We start from the raw sequence: 14,809 nt of genomic DNA, 5'->3' as shown, positions 1-14,809 counted from the left end.
TGGATCACTTGATGATTACCTGCTCTGTTCATTCCCTCTGGGGCACCTGGCATTGGCCACTGTTGGAAGACAGGACACTAGGCTAGATGGACCTTTGGTCTGACCCAGTATGGCCATTCTTATGTTCAATCTGACAGTCAATTAAAATGGGAACTATTAACAAGCTCAATTAAAGATATTCTATATGTAAGTTAACTATGCATTTTTCATTAGCCCTATAAAATAATTTTATGTCTCCTACTGCAATCTTGGCCCCCAACACGTTGTAGCCATGAGATCCACAAGTTGAACATGCATTGTGCAAACAAGTGTTTTAACATTTCTTACGAATAGTAGTTACCCAAACACTGACAAGCTACTACTAGTAGGCGCCCGCACCAACTAACAGAGTACCCAATTCTATACTCAATTTGAGAATTCATATTTTTCCCCAACTGTCTGAGCATTCCACTGCTAGCCATTTTACCATTTGGAAGATGCTTTCAATTTATTTTAAATTTGATTTTCAAAATACTTAATTGACATGGTAATAAATCAAACCTGGCTTAGTAAAATAAGTACTTTTTTCCTAAACACACATTACCCTTTGCCGTTCAGCTTCTGGATCTGTAGATGGCGTGAAAAGCCCAATAAGTGCTCCTAGAAACCCCTGATCCAATTTCAATGCCATCTCCTGGATAAGAACCATAAAATATCTAAGAAAAAATAAAAGGAAAAATATGGTGACTGACTTTTTCATGCTAAAATCAGAGATCATCTTGTAGACACAGATTTAAATTAACTACCACATGCTGGGTACTAAGGTTCAAGCTCATAATATTTTAAAGCTCTGGTTAGAGTATTAGAAGCATCAGTTTATAGCTGGAGGGGCCTAACAGAAAGACATCTGAAGAGATCCGCTATTAATAGTAGGCTACAATTCAACACAGAAAAGGCAAAACACATTAATAATCTAATCTATTTAGAGTTTATCCTAATAACTAACTGGTATTTCATACATTACAATACAATTGCTTCATGAAACAAATTCTGAGAAAGAAGTAAAGGTCATGGGATACGTGGCGTCAGACCCTTAAACCCTCATTCTGACCACGGGTAGAACTCCCATGTAAACTGCCCATTTACCTGGGAGGTCACTAGGGTATGTCAGCTTCTGGTGCGGGAAAACTGCATTTACAACATAAATGTTCTTTGAATGTGTTTAAGTAGCTAATCAAACCAGCTTATGCTGGAAGTATACCAATGATACTGAGACTTGTTTTAGTACTTGGGCTGGAAAACTTGGTACACTAATTGCATCTTAGCATACAATGGGTACAGGCTCAAAGTATTAGTTCCACAGGTATTAACATTTCTAAAGCAAGGTATAATATGCTTTTACTTACTTGAACTGCAGTACTTTACTGTACTCATTGAACCTAGTGATGATGCTGATATCTATGAATGGTTTTGGCTCTAATAAAAAAATGTACAAATTAGTTAGTTTTATAATGGGTTCCATTCTGCAGTTAAATCAAAATATTTAATGTCAGAGCTAACTAATTTTAGATCACTCTTGCATACTTACCTGAATCCAAAGCTATTGACTTGGGAGGGGCTACAGGGTGAAACACAACTGGGAACATTGGACCAGGTAACTGGTTATCAACCTGAAACAAAGTCATATCAGATGAGCGGTATTTTAGCGAGAGTAAGATTTATAAAGGATTCCTTGGCTTCAGGCAGCTTACGCAGCTTAGGTACATAGTGATGTTTTGGAGTAAAAACTGTCATTTGCAAGCTTATTTTGTGTTTACCCTAATATCTGAAGCCTTGCCAGCACCTATTTATCAAGAAGAATTAGGACCATCAGAATAACAGTTGTGATTGGAAGTGTGCAAATAAGGTTTCAACTTTCAGCACAGGCAGGGGTTTAGGTGCTATTAAAAACACTGACTGTTTGTTGCTGTTTCATATTTTAAATAGTGAGGGGCCATATTGCAGTCCTTACTTACAAGCAAGGATCCCACTAAAATCAACTTCTTTATTTCAAAGGAATTTTTTTTTTTTTTTTTTTTTAAGTTTTACAGGATTTGGCTCAAATCAAATAATATGGTCTCTGTAAACTCCAGTTTCAACAGCCTAGTCACGTGCCCCATTCCAGTACACGTGCCTTATATTATGATTTGAGATTCCAACTAAATATGGCATACAATGAATACTTGGTACCATATTGTATTAATGCTCCAAGTACAAAGTGCTGATGTGAACACTAAGCTATAAATGACTGAAGCTAATAGAGCTTAGTAGACAGATAAAGATGGTTTAATTTCTTAAAATTTCACACCTCTGTGGACTGAATGGACTGAACTTTTTAAGTTTGTAAAGTTTTTATATAATTCGGCAAACAAAAAAAATGGAATATAAAAAACACTTTCAGTTGTGGCCTTGAGTCAAGTAACAGTTACAGTCCCAGGATTTGGGAAAAAGCATCCAGTTATGAGGAACATTACTGGTTATTTAAAGAGAGGTTCTTTACAGAAGTATTAATACCAGAATACCACAAGTTTTCTTCCTCCACAAACTCCTGTTTCTCATTCTTTAAGCAAGTATTATCTACCCCTCGGAGAAAACTTTTAGCAAATATTCTCCCTTTCTTCTTTTGACTGAACAACACTAGAATTTGTTAAGCTTGGATGTAATCAGAATCTACAATGTCAAATTTAATAGCTATATTTCCACTCTAAGAGCAAGCACTTTAAAATATTTACCTTTGGTGCTGAATTCATGGCAGTGAATGAATGGGTATGCAATTACGGAAAGTGGTGAAGGGGAGGTTTGAAGCTCAAGTTTTAGAATGGAAATGTTCTGACTGTACAAGTATGGTTTCAGACTTCCAATACACTGAAGAGTCCAAACTTTCGAACAATTATTACCAAGAATAGTAATTTCTATTTTGACTGCTCATGCTAGTAAACACCACTCCTGGTAATTCTTGTAGGATTGGACTCTAAACCTCTAGGCACAGCACAGAGAGTAAGAGATATCTCACAACTAAATGCAAAATACACAACTTAAATGCTGAAACAATGTTTAAAATTATTTTCTCTGCCACAACAAGATTTCCATCATGACTTCAATTATAATGTCTCCCACTCTTCTTTATTCTGCCCTACAGATTCCTCACCAGCACCACATGTGAAATTCTGGGATACAGTAAAGTCTCGTAGCATGTCTTTAAGGTCATCTAAGCTATACCGTAATGAAAAAAAGCTAACCGTGAGCTCCAGATCAAAGGATTACTCACCACAAATACCTTGCGGCTACCACAAGAGGACTGTTAGCTTCAGATTATCTCACCTGCTGTGGAATTGATCTCAACGCTTACTAGCAAAGCCTGTTCAGCCTATAGTGAATAATGAAAAATGATACCTGAAGCCAATTCAACTGTGCCCGTAAGCTTCTTTGGTGAGGAGACTGTTTGAACTCAATATGAATGCCCGATAGGAAGTTTCGTCGAATACTGCATTTGATTGGGAGGCGCATTTTCATTGGCATCTTACCAAAATTCACCTAGGAACACATTATACATTTTAGCTCCATTTGGCTACTATTATTGCTCCTAGATTTCATTAAAATGGCCTTCACTAGACATGAATGGGTGTTCAATTAAAAGAAAGTAAACTAGTATTTAAAAAGTTGAATTTCCGGAGCTTTCTCGCTGTTGCATAATAGAATGGTTATTGAACTCATCATACACAAGCCAACATTGAATTTTTCTTTTTCTTAGAAAGAAGGGAAGAAAACCAGATGTTACTTTGTTACATTTGCTGCATATCTTCAGTTTGTTGAATGGAGAAGATAGGAACAATCTTATCCCAATTTAAGGTGGCATTAACATTTTTAGTCAACAAAATTAAAGACATATGCATGCAAATGAAAATATTTTTGTGCCACAAATTTATGTAACTAGGATAATTTTCTGAAAAAATCATCACCCCATTATTTTAACTCAAAAATACTGAATCACAAAAAATTGTGTGCCCTATGTATCATTTATTTCAAACACAATCATAAATCAAAGCTACACAAAGACTTAAGGCCTATATAATTTATGGTGGTATAAAAGATTACCTTTTTGGATATAAAATAGAAGAAAAGCTCAGATTGTTTATAATACTGTATATCATAAGAGTTTTGTCTCTATTTTATTTAGCCTTAAAAACTTTAAGAGATTTTTTTCAACAATTCCAATATGCTTGGAATGTACATGTTCTACAAATGACTTGTTCGTTAGGAACATCTAAATCACAAGAGAGAAATGTTATAAACACCTGAAAAGCTGCAGATTGTTTTTCTGAATCAACAATATAAAAATGGAAAATTCTATTTTTATCCTCAGACCACTATGCATTAACAGCTTTAATGCTATGTCCTCAATTTTTATCTGTGAAACAATTTGAGGATGATGAAGTTTCCACAAAATGAAACAACAGCTCCCATTTTTAAGTAAGAAGTGATAATGCAGTCGTCAACATTTACATTCATCATTGCCCTAAAATAGATGGAATCCAATGACCACAATTCAGCAGTACACACCTATTTAGTAAAGCGCTTAAGCATATTTTTAACTTCAGGCACATATTTAAGTCTGGTTGACTGCAATCTGATTTCAGCACATATACAACGCTGAGTTGAGTGGAAGTGTGACTGATATTATCTTTTTAGTCGCTGTCACCTGATCCCTAATATTACTACAGCCAAAGGAGAATTTCTATTAGGAAAAGTTTCAGAGTAACAGCCGTGTTAGTCTGTATTCACAAAAAGAAAAGGAGTACTTGTGGCACCTTGGAGACTAACCAATTTATTTGAGCATAAGCTTCCGATGAAGTGAGCTGTAGCTCACGAAAGCTTATGCTCAAATAAATTGGCTAGTCTCTAAGGTGCCACAAGTACTCCTTTTCTTATTAGGAAAAGGTGTAGCGGCCTAAATTTTTTAAATCAGATATCTGAGTTTTTCCACTAATTATGGTCTTGAATTCCAAAAGCCCAAAGTAAGTGAAACAGCCAATTGTCATAAAGTCCAATGTGCTTATAAAGTTTCCAGTTCCTCTATCATAAAAGGGATGAGATGTGTTTCGGTGCTTCATAAAGAATATACATCAAGTATAACTTCTGCATGGTAGAAACTTTTTAGACCAATTTAAACAAGGTTTCATAACCAAATTTTCTGCAAATTCTGGAATGTTTTAGTCCTAAACGACATACAACTACTGCATAGTTGAAATTACAGTGTGTGTCAGACAAATATCATCAACGTTTATTATAGCATTTGACAAACGTCTGATTGGAGAGGATCTGTAACATACTTAAATGTACAACTGCATACAATTGTGAAGGCATTTCCCAAATGAAAATTTTTACATGTTGTCTACATTCATTACTGGTACTAATATGGTAAAAACTGTTATACAAACTTTTCTATCAAAATTATTGATTAAACACTGAACAGCCACAAGAGTACCTCAAAGTTGTTGTCTATTTTAACCCAGCCCAGATCCTCCATGGTGTTTGTGGAAAGGTATTTCTGATAGGCTTTTTCCAACAGGTTTATCTGCTTTTGATTAAATGGCTTCCATCTCTGCTTTGGTTTCAATTCCCAGACAACACCAGAACTACAAGATAAGTACATTAATGTAATTAACACTTTTGAATAAAAATGCATTGAAGTAGAGTACACCAAATTTTCTAATGTTTATGAACCACACAACACCTCATCCCCATGTTTCTGATGCTGATTTCCATTCATCTGTCAAAATTATGATTCTCTCTCTCTCTCTGCCAAGTCAATGACTGATGAAAGTGGAAATGAAATTTAGAAATGAAATTTATTTTTCTTGAAAACAGATTTTTACAGTTACTGTCACAACACAATGAAGACATGACCCAAATTACTAGTGTCCTTTTGTGGATATTTCTGTGCATCTATCTTTGCAATTTTTTGATGAGAGGCATATGATTTAATGCCAAGAATCAAGTTAACAGTAAAGTTATTTCTGAATTATGAATAGGAAATTGAAGAAAAGAACGGTTTATAATCATGCACATAGGAGTGTTTTCAAATTTAATTTGCAATTGGGAAAGTAAGTTACTAAAATGCAGAGTGACAAATGAACTCAAAATTTAACTTGTGTTGTATCACGAGGCACAGTACTTTAACTTGTCACATAATAACTCCACTGTACTCAAATGAGATAATAGGACTTGAAGTCCAGAAATAAATGTCAAATTAATTAGGGAACTGTGTCAAGACAGGCATTTAAAACCTATATTCCCTTGACAGCTCTACAACAGCAGACAAAATGTAATTGTAAAGGTTCATCATATAATGCTAAAAAAATGTCCGATTTTAGAAGCATAATCCACTTCAAAATGACAGTTTTCAAATGTATTAAAGTATATGCTTAAACTACTCCTTGGTCCATTTAAAGGCAAACTTGCTTTCCATCTGCAGTACCTAGTAATCCCTATGTATGCGATTTCTTGTTTACTCTCATTGTTGACCAGAGAAAGTCCAAGACTATGAAGTGACAAGTTTATTTCTTGATCAGGTTGCTCCATCTCCTCTGCTTGCCGTGCTTTAGAAACTAATGCAACGTCGTCTGTAAAAAGCAGTACTCTCTGACGTCCATCCAGAAAGGACACCCAGTGTATCTGAGTATTTGAATTATAAGGAAATTGACCACATTCATCCTGAGTTGGAAAAAAGAAAGATACTTTAATTGGTTGCATAAAAAAAACAAAGCAAGGAGCAAGCAAAAAACATCAACGGCCCAAATTAAGCAGAACAATTAGAATTTCTGAGGTGTCTTATTATTGCCTTTAATTTGTTGTAGGATATTAATGGGATGGAGTCTTCTGTCACCGGGGCTGCCTATACAACCCGTCCTTTTTTTTATTATTATTATTTAGAGTCTTGTGGATTATTAAACTGTTAAATAAGATAGCTTCTTTTAAAAAATGTGGTTAAGGGTAATCTCAAGAATTGAAGACCTTAGCAGTACAATGACAGAGTTCAGAAAAATTAACCCCCTATTATACAGCACCTTATTATACTAATCACAATATTAAATGGACAAATGTAGTGTTTAAAAGTTATAGCATCCCTTTAACATGTTAGAATTCTTTCAGGGTTAACACAACGGTGAATGGAGGAGAACTGAGAGAGTTATTTAGGCTTTTGAAATATAACTTCAGAAGTGAATATTAATACTCATGTAATGTACAATAATTAATATAATGCTAACCATACAGTGAGAAGATGTGTCTTAACATACATTAAAACAGGATCGAATAGTCAGAAGATACAAGAAAGTAGCAATTTTCCAATATGTAACGATGTTTACATTGTAAGGTGCCTCAATTTAAAAAAAACAAAACAAACCACCATCACTAAAATTGAGTGAAGAAAAATACATTCCATCTCTGAGACTGGTCATAAAAAATGCTCCTTTATTCCTCTGCCTGTCACTTTCCAGTTATTTTCTATTTTCGTCCTAGACTATGATCTAATCCTTTGCCCATGCAACATTGTCCATCAGCATTCCCCCGCCGCCCATGAAGTGCTGTTTCTGGCAGGATGGATTTGCTTGATCTTTTCCTGTGTCTTCACCTTGGTTTTGCTTGCCTTTCTTCCTCTTTCCTGTCTCAGCATGGTCTTTCTACCCAAGGGCATGGCTACACTTGTGAGTTAGAGTGCATTAAAGCAGCCCTGGGTGCCCTAACTCACGACGCGTCCACACTGGCAAAGCACATGAGTGCCCTGACTCCGTGGCTGGAGCGCTCGTGGTAATCCACCTCCATGAGAGGCATAACGCTTGGTGTGCCCTGGCTGGAGCACCGTGGAGCCAGTGTGGATGCCCTGGTCTGTTAATGCGCTCTGATCAGCCTCCAGAAGTGTCCCACAATGCTTGTTCTAGCCACTCTGATCATCACTTTGAACTCTACTGCCCTGCCCTCAGGTGACCAACCATCAGACCGGCCCTTTAAATTCTCTGGGAATTTTGAAAATTCCCTTCCTGTTTGCTCAGTTTCCAAGTGACCATGCCTCCATGTGCCAGGCGATCCCCAGTGTGGAGCAATGGCAAGGTGCTGGACCTCATCAGTGTTTGCGGGGAGGAAGCTGTCCAGTCCCAGCTGTGCTCCAGCCATAGGAATTATGATACCTTCGGGCGGATATCAAGGGACATGATAGAAAGGGGCCATAACCAGAACACACTGCAGTGCTGAGTTAAAGTGAAGGAGCTGCAGAATGCCTACTGCAAAGCCTGTGAGGCAAACAGCCGCTCCAGTGCTGCCCCTGCAACCTGCCGTTTCTACGAAGAGCTGGACACAATATTTGCGGGTGACCTCACCTCCACTCCAAGGATCACCATGGACACTTCAGAGCCCAATTCAACAAGGCAGGAAGAGGAGGAAAACGGGAGCAAGGGTGCTGAGGAGGAGGAGGAGGAGGAGGAAGAGGAAGACACCCTGGCATCCCCAGATGCATGCAGCCAGGAGCTGTTCTCAGCCAGGAGGAAAGTAGCCAGTCGCAGCGGCCGGTGCTTGGGGAAGAACAAACACCAGAGGAGGTGCCCAGTAAGCGGCTTTTATTTTGGGAAGGAAGTTGTTCGGTGTGGACTCTTGGGGCAAAGAGGGTTAGGGCTGCATGCATGTCTAGATGCGGAATAGGGAGTTGATGAGCTCTCTCACATCCCCGTAATTGGCCTCAGTGATCTCTTCAAAGGTCTCATGCAGAAGCTGTGCAATGCGCTTGCACAGGTTCCTTGGGAACGCTACTGTGCTCCTTGTCCCAGTCAGGCTAACATGTCCACACCACTGTGCCGTGAGGGGTGGGGGGACCATTGCTGCACATTGCTGCACACGGGCAAGCTGCATATAGATCAGGGAGGAAGCCGCATTCGTACTCGGAGTCCAGGTGGGCTGGTGCCAGAATTGGAATATGTGTCCCATCTATTGCCCCTCCGCAGTTAGGGAAAACAATTTTTTCAAAGCCAGCCACATGCACGGTTCTTCTGAGCAGGATGCAATTTATGGCCCTGCAAACTTGCATCAACACAAATCCAACAGTCGACTTTCCCACTCCAAACTGGTTAGCGACCGATCCGTAGCTGTCTGGAGTTGCCAGCTTCCAGATTGCAATAGCCACCCGCTTCTCCACTGGCAGGGCAGCTCTCAATCTCTTGTCCTTGCGCTGCAGGGTGGGGGTGAGCTCATTACACAGTCCCATGAAAGTGGCTTTTCTCATCCAAAAGTTCTGCAGCCACTGCTCATCATCCCAGACTTGCATGATGATGTGATCCCACCACTCAGTGCTTCTTTCCAGAGCCCAAAAGCGGCGTTCCACAGTGGCAAGCATGTCGGTGAATGCCATCTCATGTCATATGAGTTACGTGAGTCGACATCATCTGACTCCTCACTGTCAGTTTGTAGCTTAAGGAATAACTCGACTGACGAAGGTGACATGCTGGCGAGGCCCATCAGCATATTACTCAGCAGTTCGGGATCCATTCCCACAGACTGAAATGGAAGACAGAGCGCGCAGTACAAACAACAATGAAAGATGGCGCCAAATGTGGACGGAAGCACAGTGGTTGCTGGAATGCGAAGTGATGCATCACAGGGCATTGGGACAGGACCCAGAATGCCCCGCACCCCCGTCCCCTTCCCACAAGCCACAGCATCAGAATGGGAAGAGGTGCTCTGTGGGATAGCTGACCATAATGCACCGCTCCCAATGCCGCTGCAAGTGCAGCAAACACGGTCACGCCAGTGCGCTTGCAGCTGACAGTGTGGACACACGGCAGTGCTTTCCATACTGCACTCTCTGACGGCTGGTATAACTCACAGTGCTCTACATCTGCAAGTGTAGCCATGCCCTAAATCATTTTTCTCTCCTACCTGCATGTTGTACGTGCTGCTGAACACTGAAGTAGCTCACAGTGAGCAACTCCTGCAGTGCAGTACTCTACTCAATGGAAGTGTTTCCTCCATGTGAGGCGAAGGTCATCAGGGTTGTGATTTTCTCCAACCCAGAAAAAAATACATATTATATTCTGGAAAATAACTGCAGGAAGTGCTGCTTTCACCTGCTGCAGTCCAAACAGGAATAATTAGAGTGTACACTGTTCACTTTTGATACTGGTATGAGTGACCATCTTCACTTTGCTGCACCATTTCCTCTTTCATTGCCTCCTCTCTTTAGAGGTGTATCAGCGAAGACAGATTTCTAGTTCTGGCAGCAGTAACAGTCTATCCTTCTTACTCCTCATTTATACACAGCCTGCTTATTAGGCTGATTAATGTTTGTTCCAGATAAAGGAAATTGGGAGATCTGAGTTTTGCCCTACACACAAGGGCTTACAAGATTCTTCAACATACACTCAAGTAGAAACAGCAACTACACAAAAGGTTACCTATGTACAGAAACAAAAACCATGACCTAACAAAAGCTCTTGCATTTTAAATGACCATATCAAAAGACAAGGCCTAATCTCCAGTCTCTCAGTGAATTCATGATTCTAGTTTAGGTCATACCTTTCCTCCCACAATATATATTTTTTTAAATGTACCTTAAGCAGATCATGTTCACCAACATTTTGCGCATACGTCCAAGTTAGTTTTCTTATTCCAGTGGGATCTGCCCAGGCAAACAGTCGCACCTCCTTTGGTTTCAACTCCATCTCATCCTGTAACCCACTGCAATAAAAAAAAGCAGGTAAATAAGCCACTGAAACTCATGGCATAAGCCAAGTTTAATATGAAGCACTGTATAATATCAGTTTCTTATCTTCATTATACTGCATTCAAGAAAAGCACACAAGAATTTAGGTTCCTTACCTTCAACAGTAAAAACTGGATAAAAGTTGGAAAAAAGAGATGGCTGAATTCTTACTTTTACATACCTCTGTTTATATTTAAGGGTGTCCCATGGAGTCTGGTTAATGATGAGAGCTGGAGCAGCTCCCTCATGGTAATCTGAGAAGTTTATGACTGTAGAATTTTCAGAAATGTTCACATTTACCAGTATGCCTCCATTCTGTTGAAGATAAAGACTTGCACTGTATATAGTTTATTAAATATAAAATATGAACCGTAGTTACTGAAAATTAACTGAGTCACTTTGCATTATGATGTACCCTTTATAAACCTTTTATAAATGAATGTATGTTTCAAGCATGTTACAGATGCACATAATATGTATAGTGGATAGTCATAAGCAACCTAATGATCTTCTGAACTCTAACTGTGAAAATGATTAACCAATTATTATACCATTTATTAACTCTTTATACACTATTTACAAATGTAACCTTAATGTAGGTTGTGACTGATTTTTAGTTAAATCTTTGAAATAGCTTTTAAGATTATTTGTTTCAGTGTACTGGCTGAAACAATCACCTTAAAATACTGAAGATGTTAGAACTTATATTCAAACCTTCATATTATTGCTTCTTATGTTGGCATTCCCCATGTAAAAAATGGCAATGTTAAACTAATTCTAACGAAAACTTTAATGGTTAATTCACAGAGAAAAATCATCCTCTAAAATGGAGACACAGTTGTACATGTGTTCCACAAGCTTTAAGGGGTCAGCACTTTTGTCTTTGGATGGCCAATATCTTTTGGGGAGTGAGGGAGACCTTTCCTGGGTATGTAGATGGTTCAGTCTACCAATCAAGCCTGAAAAAGCTTTCCCTGCCTTCTGAATCTTGTCTCACATAAGGAAGAGCAGAGGGTCCAATATGTCTTCCGAAGTCACAGCTACTCTCCCTAGTCATGTGAGGGTTACGGGCCTGAGAACAGTTGTGTCAAACCTTGCTATACGTAGCTTCAAAGGAGATTCTCCCACACAGATGGTACACCTCATTACCTCACGACCTTTGTTGTTCTGTGGAGTACTGTTGGGGGGAGGGTGCAGTTGTTATCAGTGAGGAGTTCTGTTGGTGGCCCTATTCAGGTAACGCATGCCTTCTGAAAATCTCCTAAGAGGACTGGAAATAAAAGGGACTGGAGGACTTACACTCTGCTATATGAAAATTAAATTTTATGTCAAAATTTCAAGTTAAGGTGGAAGTACTAAATCTACCCTCTATTTGCATTGTAGAGACAGAGGATTGTGAAAAGAAGGGGTGTGGCCTAACCCTAAAGCAGTGGGACAAATCCAGACTGCCTTCAATATTTGCAAAGAGAGGCACAGCCCAAACAGTTTAGATCAGGTTGCAGGTCAGGACCCAAAAAAGGGGAGTCAAAGGTATCATGCTTACATATCCTCTGTTTCTAACTATTTGAAAAAAAAAATAAATGTAAGTGCCTCAGCACATCTCTCCAGACATCTACAATCCACGGTCATCCCCAACAATCAGTTGAATGACATGCCTAAAAATCTGTTCAACCATTCAGTGTTTGGTTTTGATTATATGTAAAGTAACTCTGCTTTGAGTGACTTGTTTGAGCATGCAACACTTATTTGCCTAGAATTTCACAGTGGCATATAATGCAAGTAAAAGATTCAAAAATGTTATCAGTTTAAACATGAAACCATTTTTATACCATACTAATAACTGTCCACTGTTTGTCAAGGATGCTACATCACATATCTTTAGGATGTTGTACTAGCTTAAGCATTTGAGATACATAAAAGTGATCTTCCCTTCTGTTATGGTGGCACACACATCATAGCAAATCTTGCTGCAAATAAAGTAAACAAATTGCAGGTGACTTATACCATTCTATTTATAGATCAATACAGCTGTGCAGTTCTTTATAAGCCTGTGAAGAAGTCAATTCCACCTAGTTTCATACATCTAACAAAAAGGATTTTTAAAAGTACAAACTGCATATCCTGCTATAATTACCCTGACTTTTCAATAGGTACTTTAAATCTATCTGCCAGCACTCAATGCAGGCGACTAAGGAATTACACTGAATTGGTTAACACGACAAACATAACAAAATTATAGAAAATATTATTATTTAAAGTCAAAGACTCACCAACTCTTCCAGACTTAACAAAGTACCATTGTCCTGTGTATTACAGAAGAACGGTTTGGATGCACTTTCACAGCCCACCACTCTGACACATAATTTACCAGACAAATTTTCAGGCCAAAATGGAAGACACTGGGGAAAAAACGTCAAGCAAAGTGCATATGTAACATGATGATAATTCAGCAATATTGTTATAAAAGACTAGTTAATGACAAATATGGATTAGTCTTTCAGATATTCTCCCTCCATACCGGACATCCAGCAGTACACATTTACACTGTCACTTACTAAGTTACTCCATCTATGATGATCTAAGAACCTTATATCAGACAGCCCACTGAATTTTCTTCATTAATTGGACAAACAGCTCAGCCTCATTAACAAAAATATGAGTATTTGTTTCTAAATATTTTACCTTACACAGAATCATTTGTGTGTTTTAGAAACATTTAAAGCAATAAAAACAAAGAATACCTCTGAAGATGAGAAATAATTCCAATTACGAGTTGGCAAAGAGCCATCAGACTTGATTTCTCCAACTTCCAGCTCCAGAGAAGAATTGTTTGCTATGGTGTAGAACGGAGTTAAGGTAACTATCCTGGTGAGATTAAAACTACTCATTTTGATGCTAACTCCAACCTGTTGAGTGAAAATAACTTGGTTAAACTCAGCCCATTTCTCCATGGTATTTTCATTTGCTTGACATGAATAAAACAAGTGGAAAAGTAAACCTATATGTGATCCCATAAAGTTATTCCTTCTACATATTTATTATCCTATTAACAGCAATACCCAAAGGCCTCAACTGTTACTCAGCAGTAACAGGACCATTACTAGAGACCACACAAACTCCAAGGAACAGAGACTGTACCTCCAAAGAAATGTGAGATATACCCAATACAATGGACAGAGATTATTTTAGCAGTGGTATTTTGTATTCACTTAGAAAAGGGAAACCTAAGGAGGAGAAAATTACTGCAATAAAGTCATGAGATAAATATGGCTTGATCAACGTGTGTGTGTGGGGTGGGGGGGGGATAGGGGTCAGATTTTCAAAATGCTATTGGGAGAAAAGTGACAGGCTTTGGATTTAGCCCAGATGAACAGAGCAAGAGACGAAAAATGGAAAATAACCAGAGGTCAATTTGGCCTTTAATAGGATAGGGGGTTGGTTCTAAAGGGTTATTAAAAAGGGGGATAAGTGGTTTTGGCTTGATGGGAAAGAAAGTTTCTCTCTAAAAGGAAATGTTTGTGGTCTCCCTATAAATGCTTCCATTTTGCCCCGGGATGATTATTTCAATATCTGCAAACAAGGTAATGTTATTTAGTTATCTGATTTTTTTTTAAGATAGCCACTGTATATAGTCTGAATCTGCTTTTTCAAAGACTGACACACAAAATTAAATGCATACGTACTATTTATTATTTGTAGCACCTAGAAGTGCCAGTCATGAACCAGGATTCGCTGTAGTAGGCACTGTACAAATAAATCAAGTATCTGCAACTTGACCATCTGTGTCTCTAACTTATCTGAGATAGCATATGTATCTTTGAAAAGGTAGGCCTCATCATGTCCAAATATTTAAACATCTGTTTTCACAAACTAGGCCTGAATCCCCAGGTGGCCTGATGACTGGCCACCAAACGTCAAACTAAGTGGTATTATGCATACTAGTGTGATTATGTTAACAAACCAATGCACCCAAGAAAAACAAATGAAATATCAAGTTGGCTTTTGTTAAACTTATTTGTATCCAATATAGTCAATTACTATTAT

The 14,809-nt window shown here is 38.5% G+C and overlaps 1 protein-coding gene across 1 annotated transcript in view; it reads right to left on the bottom strand.

Annotated features, from left to right (window-relative positions):
- The window catches only part of VPS13C (vacuolar protein sorting 13 homolog C), a 193,382-nt gene that overhangs the window by 51,179 nt on the left and 127,394 nt on the right, over positions 1-14,809 (bottom strand). Inside the window, exons 61-70 of the mRNA XM_084641188.1 lie at positions 13,507-13,671; positions 13,036-13,164; positions 10,947-11,080; positions 10,614-10,740; positions 6,497-6,732; positions 5,504-5,654; positions 3,412-3,552; positions 1,568-1,649; positions 1,386-1,455; positions 584-695 (exon numbers count right to left, since the gene is read on the bottom strand). Coding sequence (XP_084497314.1) covers positions 584-695; positions 1,386-1,455; positions 1,568-1,649; positions 3,412-3,552; positions 5,504-5,654; positions 6,497-6,732; positions 10,614-10,740; positions 10,947-11,080; positions 13,036-13,164; positions 13,507-13,671 — 1,347 coding nt within the window. The remainder of the gene's footprint in view (positions 1-583; positions 696-1,385; positions 1,456-1,567; positions 1,650-3,411; positions 3,553-5,503; positions 5,655-6,496; positions 6,733-10,613; positions 10,741-10,946; positions 11,081-13,035; positions 13,165-13,506; positions 13,672-14,809) is intronic.

The sequence above is a fragment of the Lepidochelys olivacea genome, assembly GCF_965140295.1.
Source record: "Lepidochelys olivacea isolate rLepOli2 genome assembly, chromosome: 10".
NCBI lineage: Eukaryota > Metazoa > Chordata > Testudines > Cheloniidae > Lepidochelys > Lepidochelys olivacea.
The sequence above is the reverse complement of the archived record's forward strand: the minus strand, read 5'-3'. Positions and strand labels throughout refer to the sequence as shown.